A 19,860-nucleotide genomic window follows, 5' to 3' on the forward strand; every position below is an offset into this window, starting at 1 on the left:
AAAAAGGGTGGTTTAAAAAAAAAAAAAAGCATATTTAAGTAATAGTAAATGCTACAGTGTATTCTAGTTTGCTTTATTTCTCTGGGTCCTGAGTGTTTTAGCTTCATCCACAGCATACAGAGAAGGTGACAGAGAAGTATCTGGATGGCTCTGGGTTATGGGAGGGAGACATCAGAACTCATGAATGAGCAAGAGGTTTATTTAGGGACTGGAAGGACGGAGCCTTGATAAGAAAATAAAAGAACAAACTTATCTTGCCCTCAGCAGCTAATGGAACTTTGCTAATGGTGTTCAAGTGCCGATATGGCATTTGGCATTGCAAGAGAAGTGAATGTACACAGTGAGATAGGAAAGCTTGTTTGGGGGAAGAAATTAGGAGATTAATGTGAGCCCGCCGTGTGGTGATGAAGTGAAGGATTGTGTCCGAGAGGTTGCCTCTGGCTTGGCGCTAAAGCACTAGCTTCTGTCCAGCCAGGCCTGCCACCTCTCTTACTGAGTCTTACAAACGGCCCTATCAGGTTTTTCTCAATACTTTCGGGTTTCGTTGTGAGGACTCTGTCTTTGGGAATATGCAGGGAGAGAGGTCACCGTCCCATCATTTGTCCTTGCCCCCGGCAGCTTGGAGCAGCTCCCCCTGTCCCTGGGCTCCTGCTCCCCACCCAGGGCTTCGAAACACTCAGACTGGCGGTGTTTTCTTCTGTACGGCTCCTCGCTTGCAGGAATGTGTTTGGCCATCCATCTCTTCCTTTTACCGTCCACAGATGAACCGTGCTGATACAGAGGCAACTTCGTAGGAGCTGCTAAGATGGGCATGAGGATCAAACTGCAAAGCACCAACCACCCCAACAACCTGCTGAAGGAACTCAACAAGTGCCGGCTCTCAGAGACCATGTGCGATGTCACCATCGTGGTGGGGAGCCGCTCGTTCCCGGCCCACAAAGCCGTGCTGGCCTGCGCGGCTGGCTACTTCCAGAACCTCTTCCTGAATACCGGGCTGGATGCTGCCAGGACCTACGTGGTGGACTTCATCACCCCCGCCAACTTTGAGAAGATTCTGAGCTTTGTCTATACTTCAGAGCTCTTCACAGACCTGATCAATGTTGGGGTCATCTATGAGGTAGCCGAGCGCCTGGGCATGGAGGATCTCCTTCGGGCCTGTCACTCCACCTTTCCTGACTTGGAGACCAGTGCCGTGGCCAAGCCCCTGGCCAGCGGCGGGGAGAGCCACTCGGGTACCCAGAGCTGTAGCTCAGCAGAGCCTGCCTATCCCCTCGGAGACCTCCGGGGGGGTGGGGAGCACTTTGGTCCCGAGAGGAACTATGTATTACCTAGTGATGCTGGAGGAAGCTGTAAAGAGGAAGAGAGAAATGTCACCGGTGACACTAATCATAGCCTGTCTTCCCTGCCACCAAAGGCGGAAGACCATGATGCCCCTCCTCCTTTCACCTCCGTTCCTAGTATGGTGACTCAGCCGGTCCTCGGCACCGTCAGCATGGGCATCCAAACCAGCACGAGCTCCTGCCAGCCGTACAAAGTTCAGAGCAACGGAGACTTCAGTAAAAGCAGCTTCTTCCCCCCTGACCATGCAATTGACATTACCACTGGGACCAACTCCTGTCTGAGCAATAGCGACCACTCCAAAGATCCGGGCTTTGGGCAGATGGATGAGCTCCAGCTGGACGACCTGGGGGATGATGACTTGCAGTTTGAAGACCCCACCGAGGAGATCGGCACAGCCGAGGAGGTGATTGAGTTGAGTGATGACAGCGAGGATGAGCTGACTTTTGGAGAGAATGACAACCGAGAGAATAAGGCCATGCCCTGCCAGGTGTGCAAGAAAGTTCTAGAGCCCAACATTCAGCTCATCCGACAGCATGCTCGGGACCACGTGGACCTGCTGACGGGCAACTGCAAGGTCTGCGAGACCCACTTCCAGGACCGAAACTCCCGGGTGACCCATGTTCTGTCCCACATTGGCATTTTCCTCTTCTCCTGCGACATGTGTGAAACTAAGTTCTTTACCCAGTGGCAGCTGACCCTCCACCGACGGGATGGGATATTTGAGAACAACATCATTGTCCACCCCAACGATCCCCTTTCGGGGAAGCTGGGTTTGTTTTCCGGGGCAGCCTCCCCAGAGTTGAAATGCGCTGCCTGTGGGAAGGCCCTGGCCAAAGATTTCCATGTGGTCCGGGGGCACATCCTTGACCATCTGAACCTGAAGGGCCAGGCGTGCAGCGTCTGCGACCAGCGCCACCTCAACCTGTGCAGCCTCATGTGGCACACGCTGTCCCACCTGGGCATTTCGGTCTTCTCGTGCTCCGTCTGCGCCAGCAGCTTTGTGGACTGGCACCTCCTAGAGAAGCACATGGCCGTGCACCAGAGCCTGGAGGACGCGCTCTTCCGCTGCCATGTGTGCAGCCAGGGCTTCAGGTCGGAGGCCGCCTACCGCTACCACGTCAGCCAGCCCCGGTGCGCCCGTGGCCCTGACGGCCGGCCCGCTTCGGGGCCGCGGCACCCCGCCCTCCAGAAGCGGAAGCTGCCCGCGGAGGAGTTCCTGAGCGACGAGCTGGCTCTGCAGGGCCAGCCCGGGAACAGCAAGTACAGCTGCAAGGTCTGCGGCAAAAGGTTTGCCCACACGAGCGAGTTCAACTACCACCGGCGGATCCACACGGGCGAGAAGCCGTACCAGTGTAAGGTGTGCCACAAGTTCTTCCGAGGCCGCTCAACCATCAAGTGCCACCTGAAGACACACTCGGGGGCCCTCATGTACCGCTGCACGGTCTGTGGCCACTACAGCTCCACGCTCAACCTCATGAGCAAGCACGTGGGCGTGCACAAAGGCAGCCTCCCGCCCGACTTCACCATCGAGCAGACCTTCATGTACATTATCCATTCCAAAGAGGCGGAAAAGACCCCGGACAGCTGACTGGGTCCCGGCAGAGCTACGGGGAGCTCCCAGGCGGCAGCCAGGACGTTGCTTTTCTAATGGCTCTTGGTCCCTCTCCAGCCGAAGTTTCAATTTGGCCTTGCTAGGAATTCCGTTCTGTCTTGCGGTTAAAGAAGAGAAAAGAAGAAAGAGCACACGAGCTGTTACTGTTTTGGAGAAGCAACGGCCCTATCACGTTTACCTCCTTCCCTGTTCTTGCCCACGAAGGGCTGCGGTTTTGATCCTTCGGAGGCTGGTCTTGGAATCTGGTCAGGCAGGCGGTGTCGACTAGATCCCCTTTCCGAGCCTCTCAAGTTTTAGTTTACGGATAGGTTTTTATGCTGCTAAGAATCCAACCAACAGCCTCACTGAATAGAGGAGGTGGAGAGAGGTTTTCACCGTGGGTATTGTTGCCAGCTTGCCAACTGGGACACCCGGCTGTGAGAGAGATTTGGGGAATGTGGCCGCTCAGAAAAGACTGGTCCGCAGGGCAGCTCACCACAGGTGCCAGGCCTGGCCCTCAGCAGGGCAAAGGCCGATGGGATGGGGGCGCCTGCCCGTTTCCACGCTCTGATCTGCCGATGGGACAGTAGACTCTCTTGGCAGCTAGATCCAGACTGGGGGCAGAGCTTTCTGTGTAGGTCAGAAAGCTTTGGGATGGATCCTTGCCGGTCGGAAGAGGTGTCCGACCGGCAGTGCCACCAGGAGGGGCGGCCCGGATGGACAGCAAGGGAGGCCCCTCTTTTCTCCTCGATTCCAAAGAAATACGATTTTATGGAGTTGTAGCCCAGGTGGCCAGGTAGGCCTTCTCTGTGGGGCAGAGAGGACAGGGAGCCGCTGTGATATAGTCATCTGTCACCTGGCTACCTCCGTCGACCTTGAGTGTCCTGGTGGAGAGGTGGGGATGTCTCAGACAGCAGCAGCCTTGCCTTAATTTACATCCAGTCTCCCACCTAGAAGCGTGTTTGACCTGTGGTGTAGATGAGAAGACCCCGTGGGGTGGCGGAGTGATGGACTGTGAGCCCTTCAGGATCGAAGGGACCCGAGTAACTGGTGGTGTGTAGCGGGATGTGCGGTCTGTCTGTCCCAGTCGGGTAACCTTTTGTTTACTTTGGGGTAACTGGCCAGGAGCTTTGGCAGCTCGCTTTTGACCTGCTGGAATTTATCCTGATCTGTCATTGCATCGCCACCAGGGGGCGCAATTGGAGGGCAGCTGATGCAGACCCACCCTAGGTGGCTGGGATGGAGTCTGCCCAGTCCTTGGGGCCGGTTGGCTCCGTTCTTAGTGGCTTTTGAGGGGCTTCTTGCCCAAAGAAGGCTTGAGGGAGAGGGCCCTCGGATCTCGCATACTCACAAGGTAGCCCCTCAGTAAGCTCCTACTACCTCACCCTGCTCAGGCGAGCTCTGGGAGTCCCTGGCCTCGGCCCTGACACTGCGCCTGGTGGGACTCAGCAGCACCCCGGGCTGTTTCACAAGCGAGTGGTTTTAATGAACTCACAGAGCCTTTTCGGACATTGATATTTATTTATTTTTGCTTTTATATACATACTACCCAGCATCTCTTTTGGATAAGTGACTTCAGGAAAATGAGTTTCTCCCCAGCAAGTAGCCATGTTCCAGGGGACAGTCCTGGCCAGAGATTTGAGAAACGGGGGCTAGGACGAGGGAAGGTGTCAGGCCTTTAAACAAACAAGTCCTTTTCTTTCTCTCCAGAGAGTCTCTTGCAGAATAAGCCCAGGGAACCTTTAGGTAATGAATGTGAGTTCTAGAAAGTTGGGGCTTATTAAATTCCTAGGCCTTTCCTGCCTGCGCTTGAGTAGACTGGGGACTGGGTTGAGGGGAACAAGTTAAATGAAGGACCTTTTTGCACATTTTCTCATCCTTCCTAAACTTGGAAAGCTATATTAAGATATACAGGCAAGCCAAAGCTCCATCCCTGTTGGACTTGCTGCCTCTCTCCCTAGCCCTAAATTGATAAAGCCTCCCAGTTGGGGTGCCTGGCTCTCCGGTAGGGTGGCTGTTACATGAAGGGATTTGTACAAGTGGCCATTTTTCGCCATCTAAACTCAAACTTGTTACATGTTCCCTCAGGTCATTCTTGTCAGGAAAGCAGTGCTGAGACTTTTCATCCCTGACTGGCTTCCCCCTTTCTTTCCCACAACTGACCGTTGGAAATTTAAGAAGGAAAATGTGTAAAAAAACGCAGTCGAGTATCTGCTAAGCTTTTCAAGGCTGAGTGATCCCTCCCAGTCTGTTGATGAGGACTGATTTTGGAATGGGCAGATTTGAGAGAGGTGGTACTTACTAGAAGCCAGCCAAGGTGGCCGAGCATGGATCAGTGTGCTGGAGAAACCCTTTTCCTTAACGGAGGCCATCACGGATGCTGGGTAGTCTGTATACTTAACCTGAAACTGTGAAGTTTTCCCTTTTTTGCCAGTAAACCAAAAAGCAAATCCTTGAACCTTTGCCCCTGAAACACTAAACAAAAAACTGCACCCCCTGATCCTCCTGAGGCCAAGTGGTTGATCGGGGTGGCCTGGTTGGTTGCAGTCAGACATGTAGCAGGGTCAATAGCTCATGAGGCTTATTGACCAAACCCTGTTCCTCTGCTTGTCCCCATATTTGCCCCCCCCCCCGCCCCGTTTAGAGTCATGTTTGCTGTCTCTGCCTCCAGCCCCCCCTTTTCCGAACTGTTTTACTTGAAACTCTTGTGTTGTGGCAAAGGGCACTCTGGGATACCTGGTTGAAGGTATTCATTTTATTTTGAGTTTTTAAAAATTCTTTTTCAGCCTTCTGTTCTGTTGCCCGCTCTGCCTTGGAGCCCAGGTTAGCAGTCTGCTGTATTGTTCTGAGGTTCTGTCTGACCCCTGAATGTCTTTTCTCCTCCCTTCCTCCTCTTTCTTGTTCTGTACTCAGGACCAGCTACATAATCTGCAGAGCCCTTTGTTTAACAATGAAGAATTTCAAGATGGCGACTGTAGAGCATTAAACCAAGCACGAGGCTATTCCCAACCTGTTTCTTAAGGGAAAAAAGTAATACTTGTATGGCACATTGGAATAAACAGCCCAGGCTGCTTATGGCCACAGGAGGGGCTCCGTCTCCCGCTTCTCCTGTGACCCGCTGCTGGCCCACTGATGCCACAGTGCCCGCTGGGAAGCTCTGCTGGGTTGTGGTATTTGGTCCTACGTTTTAAGACCCCAGCGAGTCTCTATAATTCATGGCTAGGTGGAAAGAACGGAGGTGGGGGTTGGGCCCGGGTGACCCCTAAGAACCAGGAAGTGGGTAAAAGTTCTTTTTGACTGTCTTCCCTTCTGATCCATCAGCACCCCTTTGTCTCCAGGACAAATCTTTGGGCCTAAATACCTTCTCCCCAGTCAAGTTTAGCTACTGATGAATTTTCTTCGTCTTCTGGCCTCTTGCTGTGCCCTATTCCAGAGACTACTCAACTTTGGAAGTGAATTTAAATCCCTTTCTAGGTGGACACTGATTTTGTGGGCGTGGGAGTGGGCTGTGTGGAGAAGTCTGCCCATCTGGAGGTCCCCACACATCCTTTGGCCTCAGTCCTGCCCTGAGTGAGTCGGGAAGCACAGTGCACACAGCATTCATTTCACTGTGATCACTCATTGTCAAGCTTAACATCAGAATGAAAATGAAACTTTTGATTTCGATGTTTCTTTAACACCCTTCCCCTGTCCAGTCCAACCTCCCCTCCCACCTCCGCTAGCGAAAGTCTCTTATGAAACCGAGAAGAGTTGTTGACGTCTAACTTCCTTGCATTAAATTAATAAGTACTGACCTCCTAATATTTAAGTGTTTACTATCTATTGCTGTAAAGTTTTGTATATTTTGTAAACTTCTTTTCCCAAATAGTAGATGTCTAAAATCGTTGTACATCTGATTCTTTTATATTCCATTGTTCGGCACAAAGTGTGGTTTTTATTTAGAATAAAAAAAGGAAACTTGAAACGGGAATTCTTTTCCTATTGACTGGGGTTGCGCTGTCCCTTGAGTTCAGAAGATCGGGGCCCAACACTCGGTAGTAGAAGCATTCTGCTCAGCAGATGCCAGGATTCCTTTTTTTTTTTTTTTTTAAGGTTTTAGTTATTTTAGAAGAGAGAGAGTAAGCGAGAGAGAGAGCACAAGCTGGGGGAGAGGCCGAGGGAGATTTTATTTTTAAGATTTTTTAAAGATTTTATTCATTTATTTGAGAGAGGGAGAGCAAGCATGAGCGGGGGAAGGGAGAGGCAGAGGGAGAAGCAGGCTCCCCTCCAAGCCCGACCCGGGGCTCCATCCCAGGACCCTGGGATCATGACCTGAGCCGAAGCCAGACACTTAACCAACTGAGCCACCCAGACGCCCCCATAGTTTCCTTTCCTGTAGCTGGAATTCCCCGGGGTTAACCTGCTGACCTGTTTTTAGTGGCAAATTAAGTCAATAACCCACCCTTTCCAGGGGAAACCTCCCTGAGGGGATCTGTCGTGCCAGCGCCATCTGATTCACTGATGTGGTATGTCGGAGAGGAGAGAGGCGGTTCAGGGAGGAGGTGGAGGTTTGGCACGGTCTCATGGGGTTGCTGACAAATGTACCTGCACAGAGAAGGAGGTAGACCTCAGAGGTTGGGGCGCAATGTGGTCCATGTGGTCTTAGCACACAGGCCAGGCGTGGCGCCCGTCGTGCTCAGTGAATGCTGAGCGGAGCAGCCTTGCTGCGGTCGGCATAGCCGGGGCTCTGTCCTCCCCGGGCCCCAAGGAGGTGTTCATGCTGCTCAGGGTGATAACTGGTTGCCAGAGAAATCCGTGAGAAGAGTGAGCTCCTGGGGGGCTGGTCTCTGAGGTCACCCACGATGTGACAGCTGTGACGCTGGGTTCCCTTCAGGAAACTTCTGGAGCCTAAGTCAGCAGAGGCAGTGATAAGGGCATCAGACTTTGGCTTGGTTTTTATGTGGGCACAAAAGAGGAAAGTCTTTTTAATGCACTTTCTGTATTGCTGGGTTAAGCCCTTACTGCAACCCAAGTCACAGCCTGGACTCTCCTGGTTGGAAAAGCCTTCAGCTCTGTGCCACGGAGCATCTGTCTGTCGCTTCAGACCCTTTCAGATTTGGGTCCGGCGAGCAGGATTGTCAGGGCATTTCCCTCTGGGCTCCGAACAAACAGGGGTACATACACTGTTGGAGCACGTGTTTAATGCATCTGATGAATAAAAGTTCAGATTTCTAAGAACAGAGGGGATGGTGCTCCAGGTCAGTAAATGGTGATTCCAAGTTAAACATTCCAGAAATACTGAGCACTCGAGCAGGACAGAGGCTCTCAGTGATTTAAGTTCACAAGCCCTTCATTCTGCCCAGGCAGGATTAGGATGCCAAGGATTTGGAACTAGTGGGCCGGGACCGGTTCTTAGGCTTTTTCTTCATGGACATGGTCCTAGATTCCCAAACTGATAAATTTATGAGTCTTTTCCAGGAGACCTACTTGTTAACAAGAAGGCTTCTTTTCCTATTTATAGGGCAAGCGTGAATAGAAGTAAGTTGCTGGACAGGAAAATTAAGGAAGAGACCCGGCCAGGGAGAAGGAAGTTTAAGGGCGAGGACCGACTTAGAACACCCGAGTTCTGCCCTGTGACGGAATCGGAAATTGGGGGACAAGGGCTGAGGGACAGCCTTTGGGAGTGTCTGCCGCTGCCTGTCCCAAGGTCTGCTCTCAGAATGGATGTCCCTTGATATTTTCCCATGATCTAGAGAGAAAGGGAGGGATGGCGGTGGGTTTCTGATAGCATCTCTTCCTAGAAGTCTGGAAATGTCCTAGACCTGAAGGGGGGAGCGGGTGGGCTCTGAGGAGCATTGACTCTGGGATGGCTGCTCTGCCTCGTGGGGAGGGAAGCGGGATGGATGAGGGGAGCGTATCAGCAAGGAAATGGAGCCACTTCCTGGATGGTGGGGGGCGGCAGCAGACCTCTGCTTCACCCCCTCCATCTATCATATCACCGAGGATGCTAGGAAACGTCCTGCTGAGGCCTCCTGGTTCCTTGGCCTCTGACCTCTTGTCCTCACAGCCTGCACAGCGTGCGGGGGGGATCAGCAAGCACACAAGCACAAAAGGAAAGTTGTGTGAGGTCCCTGCGGAGCACACTCTTTCCGGCCAGGGTGATTGTTGAAATGAGTGTGTCAAGTTTCTGCTGAGCATCTCTTTAGCCCATCCCAGCTGGAAGTACGGATTTTGGAAAGAGCCAGAGTCATGGCTGCCTCTGTTATTTATTTCACCATTTTTCCTGAGTGTCTTCTTTAGTCCTGAGGACCGAGACAAACAGGACAACACCAAAGACCTGTTCTCTGCTCCTCCCTGCCCCCTCTCCTCCTCCCCATCTCCGTTTTTTAAGACATACTCAAAATTGACCGTGCGTGTTTTGACCCTTTCTCCCTACTCCCCCCAGAATCTCTCACCTACACCTGCAGCTTTCTACTTCACCGATGGAGAGTGGGATCTACCTCAGCCTCCTAGGAGACACTGAGGGGCGGAGATGGGTGAGGTAGTGGCGCCTGAAAGTTCAGGCTTGGTGGTTCTGGGGGCCTGCTGCAGCGGGCTGGGTGCCCTCCTTGGTGATGATGATGGAATGCTGAGTGGAGGAGGACGAAGACGAGGAAGCACGTCTGTCCGCCCTGGCCCGGGCCTTGGGAAGGTAATGGACCACAGCACTCAGCAGCTGGTCCCGGAATCTCGGGCTGAGAAAGTTGTAAAGGAGAGGGTTGACGACACAGTGGAGCATGGCAAAGCAGTCGATGACGTCGTAGAAGAAGTACAGCAGGTGGACCAGGTAGCAGTGGAGGGAGATGTGGGTCCCGTGCAGTGTGAGCAGGAGCAGGGTCACGTGGTAGGGCAGCCAGCAGACGGCGAAGATGACGACATAGGCACACACCAGAAGGCAGTGGCGCCGGCCCTCGGGCCAGCCTGCCTGCCGAAGGCGGCAGGCCGTCAGCACGTTGAAGACCACCATGAGTGGGAAGGGCAGCAGGAAGCCCAGGACGGTGGTGGACAGGGCCACCGCCAGGGCCCACGTGCTGTAGGTTTCAAAGGGCGCCATGAAGAGGCACATGGGCTCGGAGCTCTCCACCAGCTGGATGTGCACCACCTCGGGCAGTGGGATGATGGCCGAGAGGACCCAGACGCCTGCACACACGGCCCGCCGCATTCGGTGCTGCTGGCGCTGCCAGGAGGGCGACGTGTTGGTGAGGGTGATGTAGCGGTCGACGCTGAGGCACACCAGGAAGAAGATGCTGCTGTACATGTTGGCAAAGTAGAAGTAGTGAGTGAAGCGGCAGGAGAAGCTGCCCCAGAGCCAGGTGTAGTCCAGCATGACCTCCAGCATCCACACGGGCAGAGACAGGACGATGCCCAGGTCTGCGATGGCCATGTTGAGGATGTAGAGGTTTAGCAGCCCCGCCCGGCCCAAGCAGCGCCAGTTGACGCAGATCACCAGGAGGTTCTCCACCAGCCCCAGCACAAAGATGGCCAGGTAGAGGACAAAGAGGACCACCTGCTTGGTGTCCTCTCTGAGCTCCATGTGGCACTCGGGCAGAGTGTGGTTGAAGAAGTAGAGCAGTTCGTTCCAGTTGTGGATCTCTCCGAAGTCGCTGGCAGGTGCCGTGGTGAAGCCTTGTGTGGGCGCAGGCCCCATGTTGTCCTCGACTGACATTAGGACCAGCGAACGCCTAGTGGGGAGAAGAGAGGGTTGGAAGAGAACGGAGACCTTGAGAGCAGCCTTACGTCTCAAGTTAGCGGGCCCCAGGGACCAGGAGGCTTTGGGAAAGGACTCTGGGTCTGAAGAGGCAAGAGAGAGAGTTTAAACACTCAAACTGTGGAGAACTAGTACACAGCTCACTTGCCGGCCTTGACCTGAGAGCAGAGACATTTTGTTAGGGCTCAGGGGCGCGAGAGAACCTAACTGTGCCCAAACAGACTCCTTCCCAGCCTGGGGGCTGGGGTCCCACCGTAGCTCCGGCCACAGGCTGCCTCCGACCTCCATTTCTCTTCTGGCACCTCACCCCTTGGCCCTTTCACGTGGGAAGTCTTACTCTGTCTCGCCTTTGGGCTATGGATGTGGGACACACACGCACACGCACACACACCCCCCCCCCACTTATCCCCAGGGACATCTGTGGATCATGCATGAAAGCCAGTTTGTCTTCTCGCCCTGATTCCTTTCTTTCCTGAAACGGAGACACCCACCTGCGTTTGTGTCAGGAGCGCTTCTAGCCCTGGAGGACCGGTGGGTCTGGGCTGTTGCGGAGCCACAAGGAGACTGGAGGGACGGTGGCCGTGGGGCTGGCTTCGCTGTGGGCTTCAGGGCCGTCCTTCTCATCCGGGAAGCAGTATCACTGGCTGAGGCTCTGTGGGAGAGGGTCAGGGTTTTTCCTGCCTTCCCCCAATCCAGATAGAGGGGAAGTCACAACAGATGACCCAGTGTGCCAGTGGCAGGGAGGAGTCAGGCTGGAAGAGTGAAGATCCCGACTCGACTCACTAGCTGTGTGAAGTTACCTCTTTACGCCTCAGTTCTCTCCTCTGCAAAATGGGACAATACTATTTACTGTTAGGGGTGTTGTGAGAATTAAGTGAGCCCACAGGGTGAAGTGCTTAGCACAGGGCCAGGCCTGTGGTAAATGCTTTCCACAGGTATGTGTTTTCCGCTCTACGTGGGCTTGGAATCCCACTCTCCCGTGTCTGTCGATTCCTACTAGAGCAGAACTGGATGGGGGTGGGCAGGCTAAAATAAATCCGAAAACCAGCCAGACTTTCAGGCATGCTGCCCTTCCCCACTGGCTCGCACTCACCCTGCATTTTGGCTCTGAGGGGAGAATCTGGAGAGAGAGGGAAGACTGGGGGGCGGTATGGAAAGGGGGCTGTGTTGAGCTCCAGGGAGTTTCCTGGATGGGGAGGGGGAGAACAGCATCCTTCCCCTCCTGCTTCATACTTCTCATGAAGTGTGGCCAAGGGTGGCCCAGAGAGAGACAGGCAGACACCAAGCTTCTCTCTCCTTTCAAGCCCTAGGCTAAGGCTCAGAGCCCGTGGATTTGTGTCGTCCCGTGACAGCAGAGCTTCCAGCTTCTCAGAGCACTTTCGCCGCAGTTAATCATTTGATCCCTGAGATATCCTGTGGGGACAAAGGATGGGCTTTCTTATCCTCTGTTAAGCCCAGAGAGGTCACCCGTCTCACACAGGCCACCCGGTGCCGATGGCAGAGCCACCTGGAGCCGGGCCCATGTTCTGTGGGCTGTAGGGCCGAGGGGGTGTTGGCCGGAGGGGACTAGGAATGCCTATTTAATCAAAGTGAAGGTCCCATACCAGTATCAACCAGTCTGAAGTGTCCAGGTCAGTGACATTTAGCACATTCAGGTTGTTGGGTAGCCACCACCTCGATGCAGAGCCTCACATGTTCATCACCCCAAAAGAAAACTCCATATCCATCAAGTACTCCCTATTTCCCTCTTCCCCCAGCCCCTGGCAACAACCATTCTGCTTTCTGTTTCTGTGGATTTACCTGTTACGGATATTGAATATAAATGTGTGACCTTTGTGTCTGTTTTCTTTTTCACTTTTTCATCCACACTGTAGCACATATCTGTACTTCATTACTCTTTAAGGCTGAGTAATATTCCACTGCGAGGCTATGCCACATTTTGTTTATCCATTCAAGGAGGGGAATTCTTTTTAAGTTTGCTAATTGATTTTTTTATTGTGGTGAAATAAACATAACATCAAATTTACCATTTTAGCTATTTTTTTTTAAGATTTTATTTATTTATTTGAGAGAGAGAACACGAGTGGGAAGCAGACTCTCCGCTGAGCAGGGAGCCCAACGTGGGGCTTGATCCCAGGACCCTGGGATCATGACCTGAGCTGAAGGCAGATGCTTACCCGATTGAGCTCCCCAGGCACCCCCCCCATTTTAGCTATTTTTAATTACACAGTTCAGTAACATTAAGTAAGGGGTGCCTGGCTGGCTCATTCGGTAGAACATGCAACTTTTGATCTTGGGGTGTGATGAACTCGAGCCCCATGCTGGGCATAGAGATTACTTAAATAAATAGTAAAATAAGTATGTTCACATTGTTGTGCAAACATCACCACCAATCGTCTCCATGAGAGGGGATATTTTTAATTTTGCAGTTTTCTTAAGCCTCCTATAGAAAAACCGGTTCTCTACTCACACTTCTGACACCAAACATGTAGGTGTTTTTTCCCCCATACTAACCAATCTTCCAACCCCCCAGACACCAAGTGGGTGTCCTAAAATCTATCATTTCTTTTTTTTTTTAAGATTTTTTTTTTTTTGACAGAGAGAGAGATAGCAAGAGAGGGAACACAAGCAGGGGGAGTGGGAGAGGGAGAAGCAGGCTTCCCGCGGAGCAGGGAGCCCGATGCGGGGCTCGATCCCAGGACCCTGGGATCATGACCTGAGCTGAAGGCAGACGCTTAACGACTGAGCCACCCAGGTGCCCCTAAAATCTATCATTTCTGACACCAACCTGAAATTAGTGTCAGACTCCCCAGGTTTAAGGGCTCAGTCCCACAGGACTGTTTTCACTTTAGACACTGGTCACAAATAATGGTTCCCCAAGATACCCACACTTCTGTCCAACACGGTTACAAAGCTCCCACAATCCCACCACCTCAGTTTCAATAATTTGCCGGAGTGGTTCACAAAACTCAGGTTACAGTCACTTTCGTTACTGGTTTATTATAAAGGATACAAATGAACAGCCAGATAAAGAGGTATATAATGTGAGGTTGGGAAGGGTCCTGAGTTTTGTCCCCATGGAGTTGGGGTACAGTGCCCTCCTGGCATGTAGATATGTTCACCAACCCAGAAGCTCTCTGAACCTCATAGTTTAGGAATTTTTATGGCTGCTGAAACACATAGGCATGATCTATTATTAGTTTTATCTCTAGTCTCTGACCTATCCCCAGAGGATGGGAGGTGAGGTTGGAAGTTCCAAGCTTCTAATCAAGGCTTGGTATTTCTGGGAACCAGTCCCCATCCTGAAGCTATCTAGGAAATTTTCTAAGGGATTTAGGAGCTCAGGAATTGGGGACTGATATCTTTCTTATTATGTCACATTTCTACTCACACATCAGACCTCCCTTAGATCAAGAAATCTGTCATGAAAAAAAAAAGAAATCTGTCATGATGAGCTGTGACAATGTAAAATGTGGTTTACTTTGATTTTTTTCCAGACTCTTCTACTCTCTCTCTCTCTTTAGGATCTCAGTTTCTATCCTATGGATATCGTTTTTCAATAGGGAGCCTTCTGAGAATTCTCACTTCCTCCCTTGTACTTTTGACCCATGCAGACGGAGGCTCTACTAGACCATCCCTCCAGGAAGACCCTAGTTCTGGTCTCTGTTCTCTCTACACATTCTGACTCATTGCCATTTCCATTCCTCTCAAGACTGCATTTTAGTGGCTCACGTCTCCTGGGTCTCCGATTCTTTCATTGAGGACCTTCCCCCTGCCATGTGGAGACATCATCCCCTGCAGCCTCGCCTCCACCTGCCCCCGGGCCCCCTGCCCCCACATCACTGAATGTGTATTTGCAGCAGGAGGAAATGCTGGTGGTGCCTTCTGGCTGAGGCACAGAGGGAAAGCTGCTCCCTCAGGAAGAAATAAGCGACAGCTCTGCAGTTTTCATGTGGCTGTTTTTCTTCGGAGGGAGGAGGTGTGCAGTTGGAAAGAGAGAGATTGGAGGGAAGGGAAAGGCAGAGGGGGCAGGACCCAGGCTTCTTGCCAGCCTGAGCGGGGCGGGAAGGGGGGGGGGGCAAAGAGCTTTGCTCCAAGTAACAGAAACCATCAGCAGCAAAACAATTCCTGGAAATTTGCTCTTTCTCCTTCCTACTCCCCCCAACTTTTTTTCCAAAAAATGTAGACAAGACATTGTAATCAACAATCAGAAAGGAAGGAAGGTACCAGGGAGGAGTTATTGGAGACACAGATAAAAGCAGGCAGCTTCCCAGGGTCAGGTGGGGGCCAAGGGCTCGTGCCTGGACCCTGGAGGAAGGGGCTGCACAGGCCAGCCCAGGAATCCCCCCATTTGGCTGGCCTGTGTGACCGAGGACCCTACATCATGTGTGGAGGGCAGATGGACTGTGGACCTGTCCAGGCTGAGGACTTTGACAACGATCGTATTTCCATCACCAGCCTAGCTTCCAGGAGGTCACTGAGGGCAGAAGCCAAGCCCAGCCACAGAAGTCATTCTGCCCTGCTGCCACAGCTTCTCCATGCCAGGGAGGCGGACTTGTCTGCCCAACAGCACCAGATAAGGAGCTCCCCAAGGCTCCCCAAAGAAGGAGGTGGTCCAGCGACCCTGTCCTTGATTCTGCTCAGGTCTTTCCTGCTTCCTCACTTGTCACTGAGACACAGTGGAGATAACACTAGTCTGGGGACCAGACCTGGCTTTGACACCTGGTTCTCCCACTTAGTAGCCATGTGACTTTGCACAACCCCTTTATCTTTCTGAGTCTCAGTTTCTTTATATGTGAAGTGAGGATAAGGGTTATTGTATGGGATGCAAGAGATGAGATATGTACAGTGCTTGGCATAAGCATGTCTCTTTCCCACTTTTTGGGAGTGAGGAAGAAGAGATCCCTTCTTGTGGAATTACCTTGAGATACCTCTCCTTAGTCCCACCACTATGAGCCATTCTTCTCTGAATTGGATCAACACCAGCTTCCTCTTTTATTTAGTTGTCTGGTGTTGTGTTTCTTACACAGAAGGTCAAGAACATCCCCAATGCCACTATGAAGTACCACAAAAGAGAAGTAGTAAGAGTAACAGTTAACATTTATTGAATACTTACCATTTACTAGGCATAATTGCAAGGTGCTCGACATTGCCAGGTGCCTCATTTAATCCCCACAATGACTGGACGAGGTGGCTACTACCGTAGACAAGGCTTCTATCATATCGTGAGGCAAAGGGATTTTAAACAACTTGCCTGAGTCCCAAAGCTAGTATTTCAGTAAACCCTTATTACAGGGATTCTTGACCTGGATTCCTGGCACCTAGTGGCTTTAGGTGGTCTGTGAACCCCCTAAAAAGTATATTCAAAATCCTGTATGGTATGTTAAGTCATTTTATGGGGCTTAGAGTCTCAAAAGGGTCCATGATGTCCAAAATGTTAAAAATGACTGCCCTCGAAGCACCTCTCATGGATGCAGCTAGGATAAAAAAAAGTGGGGTATGGCCTATGCTTCTGTGGAGGTGACTCAGCCCTTGGAATTCTGGGAAATTTCTTGAGTGAGGGCAAAGTCCCTTTCACGGGATGACCTGGGGAGGGGTTGAGAAAGGGAAGGTGAATGGTCTTTGCTTCCACAAGATGAAGGACAACCGTTTCCTCCCTGTGATTTCCCAAGGGAGTGTATGTGGAGGTGTGTAAGTTTAGTGCAAAGAAGAGGAGGCTTGGAAAGACTGAAGACTGGAAGGCCCCCGGGGAAACGGGCGCCACCCAGCAGTCTTCCGGCATGCCTCAGCTCTTCGCTACTCTGTAATTTCCTATCCGTCTCCTGGCTTCTGTTCCTCCCTCAGAATCCCCACACTTCCTGATCTCCAGCACATCCCACCCCCCGGGCGGGGGGGGCGGTTCTGTAGATGAGCTGACAGTCCCTTGCTGATTCCAGATTTATTCAGTTTCCACTAACTTTGGTTGAGCACCTGATGTGTGCTGGGCAGAAATGCCCCTTGAGTTCTTCAGTGTTTCTGGAGGCCTCAACTTCCTAGGGTTCCACCTTGATGACAACATAGGGATTCTTTTTTTAAAGATTTTATTTATTTATTTGAGACAGAGAGAATGAGAGACAGAGAGCATGAGAGGGAGGAGGGTCAGAGGGAGAAGCAGGCTCCCCGCTGAGCAGGGAGCCCGATGCGGGACTCGATCCCGGGACTCCAGGATCATGACCTGAGCCGAAGGCAGTCGCTTAACCAACTGAGCCACCCAGGCGCCCCCAACATAGGGATTCTTAAACTCCCCAAGAGTTGGAATTGATAGGACTCATGCGATCCTCCTGATCCTCCTCCCTCATTATAAGGAAGAAGGAATGGAGGCTTTGGGGACTCTCATGTGGTCGGACAACGTGAGAAATGCAGGTGAAAATGGAGAGCGAAGTGGGGTGCAGCAGAGTCATCTACCTCTGCATGCATTCATCTTGCAGGATGCGGGGTGCTGCCAGGTGCTGGACCTGTCCCTGCCCCCGAGGGGCTGCAGTGTTCAATGCTCTAGGTGTTCAGCACAATGGGGTGCGCCCCATATTGCTTCATTCACATGAAAGCATTGCTTCAGGCTTCACCTGGAGCTTCTGGATTTCTACCATTTTTCTTCCCCCCAAGCAATGATGATCCAGCCATTTTGTGGCCCCTTGGGGAAAGGTGTGCAAGAGGTTTGGGACCACATCTAGAGGTCCTTTCTGGAGTGTCAGGGAGCTGTGCACCAGTTAGGTGTCTGATTTCGGCTAGTGCTTCCTGTAGGACACAAACGCTGAAGCTTGCTGAAGGGCCCTGCCCAGGGCTACAGCGCAAGGGCCCGCCATGAGGGCAGGAGAGCCGTGTGGACGAAGAGGCCCAATATGAGCCAGCCTCAGTATTCCTCTGAGCTTCTGCATGACTCACCTCCGTCCCAGGCCTCTTTCCTGGGGAAGGTGGCTGGTGTAGTCCAGTGGATATAGGCAGGGACTAGAGCCCAATCCTGTCAGAGGCCACTGGGCTGCCCTGAGGAAGCTGCCCCAGCCCCATCTCTGTCCACTCTCCTTTTGCCGAAGCGGTGTCCTCTGCCTCACCCTGAAGCCCCTCCGTGCACAGCTCTTCTGTCCGGTCCCTAGTCCTTTTTTGTGTGTGCTGAGGGGGCAGCTCCTGCCTCCTCCCCACCATCACCCAGACACACAGCCCTGCCTGCTTCGGTGGGGTTTAGGACACCCCCTCCCTTGGCCCCTGTGCAAACTGGTCTTTTCTGCCTTTGGAGTCTGTGTCTGGTCTGGATTCTGGCTGTGGGAGGGCAGAGGGCAATGCAAGCAGGCCCCCCGGGCTGGGGATGGCGCATCTCCACGGAGCGAGACCCGCTTTGCCAAAGTGCTTGCTTTCAACCCTCCCAGCGACTGGGAGCGACTGGGAATGAGCGGTCTCTCTCCTGCGTGTGCCCGCCCGCATTCCCTTCTCCCATCTCTTCGCCTATGAGGTCAGATTCCCCTTCAGGCTCCTGAACATCTGTCTGCCTCAGAGAACTACTACAGCAGGAGGGGACCTTCGACTCTTTGCCTTCTTATAACCCCTAGAGAGGCCAACAGTGACTTAGATTTCTGAGGAGTGATGTGTACCCTGAGCCCGAGGAGGAAACCCAGGCTCAGGGAACATGTTGAAGGCAAATATGTCTTGAATCAAAGTGTAGCTTCCTAGTAAGAACCTTCCTGAGCTGGGGAATCTCCAGGTCCAGCATGTCAGCAGACAAGTGAAACAGTTCTAAAGCTGGAAGCCAGAAGAGAGTGGCCTGTGTCACTCAGTGTGGCCACATGGATGCAGAGAGCAGAGTGCAGTTAAAGGGTGAGGGGGCACTGTTGTCACCATGTTTCCTTTCTGGGCAGGATTTGGGCTTTTCAAGGGCATATGTCAGCACTTATAAAAGTAGCCCAAAGAGCAGAGAGGTTGGGGATAGGAAAAAAATGTTCCAGAAAGACCGTGATCAGGAGGGAAATGAAAGACTTTATGCCAGAGAACCTGGAGGCCAGACTGCCTTCATAGCTATCCGGATTGAGGAGGCCAGACTATTTTCTGATCAGAGCCTATCCATCTGTTCCCTGCAAAGCCATGTGGCTGTACCTGGCAGCCCTCGTGGGCCTGTCCTACCTCCTGGGCTTATACCTCCGAGACAAGTTCATTTTCATCACGGGCTGCGACTCAGGCTTCGGGAACCTGCTGGCCAGGCAGCTGGACCTGCGAGGCTTGAGGGTGCTGGCCACGTGTCTGACGGAGGAGGGGGCCCAGCAGCTGAGAGGCCAGACGTCAGACAGGCTGGAGATGGTGATCCTGGACGTCACCAAGACAGAGAGCATCTCTGCAGCCGCCCAGTGGGTGAAGGAACGTGTGAGGGACAGAGGTACCACCCAGATTCATTTGTGTCTCTTCATTGCTTCTCTCTGTGCAAGGGAGACCTCTCTTCTGCTAGCTGGGAAGATTTCCAGGATGTTTTCCAGAACTTGAAGTCATACTAACTTTCTTCACCTCACCCAGCTAATCAGCAGAGCCTCTTCTCTCTCAGCTGCCCCCCCCCCACCTCGAGACCTTGGAGCTCTGGAGTTTTGGGGAGAATGTGCCCTGATGAGGATTTGCCCTCCCAGAATTCCTCTTTATGGTGCCCTCTCTCTCTCAGCAGAAGTTCTGGATTTCTTGATGCTGAGTGCCTAGGGAGGCTCCCTCTCTGGAGGAGGAGCTGAGACAGGGGACCTGGCCTGAAGGCTTGCACTGGTGGCTGGGGACATTGCTGGAGCTGGGTCCTGCTCTCAGCACTTCAGCAACGCCTCGCAGTATGCTGGGAAATTGTTTCCTACATTTCATTCATCACATTCAATATAAATAATGTCTCGGCAAACTTCTTTGTCGTGTTTGTTCCCAAGGCCTCCCAAGTCCTTGCCCCTCTGCCTGTCTGCCTTGCAGGAGGGAGCTCTCCTACTTTGGAGTGAAGGTAGCTGTGATCGAGCCTGGTTACTTCAACACTGATGTCACCAACCCTGAGAAGATTTCTAGGTCCACCCAGGAGGCATGGGACCGGCTCAGCCCGGAGGTGAAGGAGCTCTATGGGGAGAAGTTCCTGGCATCTGGTGAGTGAGCTGTGGGCTGGAGAGAAGGAAACAAACCTTTGTGTGGCCGCCCTGGGCCCATCTCTAGCGCCTCCTACAGACCC

At 52.5% G+C, this 19,860-nt stretch overlaps 3 protein-coding genes across 3 annotated transcripts; 2 read left to right on the forward strand and 1 right to left on the reverse strand.

Annotated features, from left to right (window-relative positions):
* Positions 1 to 805: 805 nt before the first annotated feature.
* Positions 806 to 3,180, forward strand: ZBTB39 (zinc finger and BTB domain containing 39). The gene has a single exon (XM_021687274.1). The coding sequence runs from the start codon at positions 806 to 808 to the stop codon at positions 2,927 to 2,929; it is 2,124 nt and encodes a 707-aa protein (XP_021542949.1). The 3' UTR covers positions 2,930 to 3,180.
* Positions 3,181 to 9,168: 5,988 nt separating this feature from the next.
* GPR182 (G protein-coupled receptor 182) lies at positions 9,169 to 10,616 on the reverse strand. Its single transcript, XM_021687273.1, has one exon. It carries the CDS (start codon positions 10,614 to 10,616, stop codon positions 9,471 to 9,473), a length of 1,146 nt encoding a protein of 381 aa, XP_021542948.1. The 3' UTR covers positions 9,169 to 9,470.
* An 8,151-nt stretch (positions 10,617 to 18,767) lies between these two features.
* Positions 18,768 to 19,785, forward strand: LOC110577792 (retinol dehydrogenase 16-like). The gene is made up of 3 exons (XM_021687224.1): positions 18,768 to 18,791; positions 18,884 to 19,056; positions 19,614 to 19,785. Exons 1-3 carry the CDS (start codon positions 18,768 to 18,770, stop codon positions 19,783 to 19,785), a joined length of 369 nt encoding a protein of 122 aa, XP_021542899.1.
* Positions 19,786 to 19,860: the final 75 nt, after the last annotated feature.

This window comes from Neomonachus schauinslandi, chromosome 5 (assembly GCF_002201575.2).
Source record: "Neomonachus schauinslandi chromosome 5, ASM220157v2, whole genome shotgun sequence".
NCBI classification, from domain to species: Eukaryota; Metazoa; Chordata; class Mammalia; order Carnivora; family Phocidae; genus Neomonachus; species Neomonachus schauinslandi.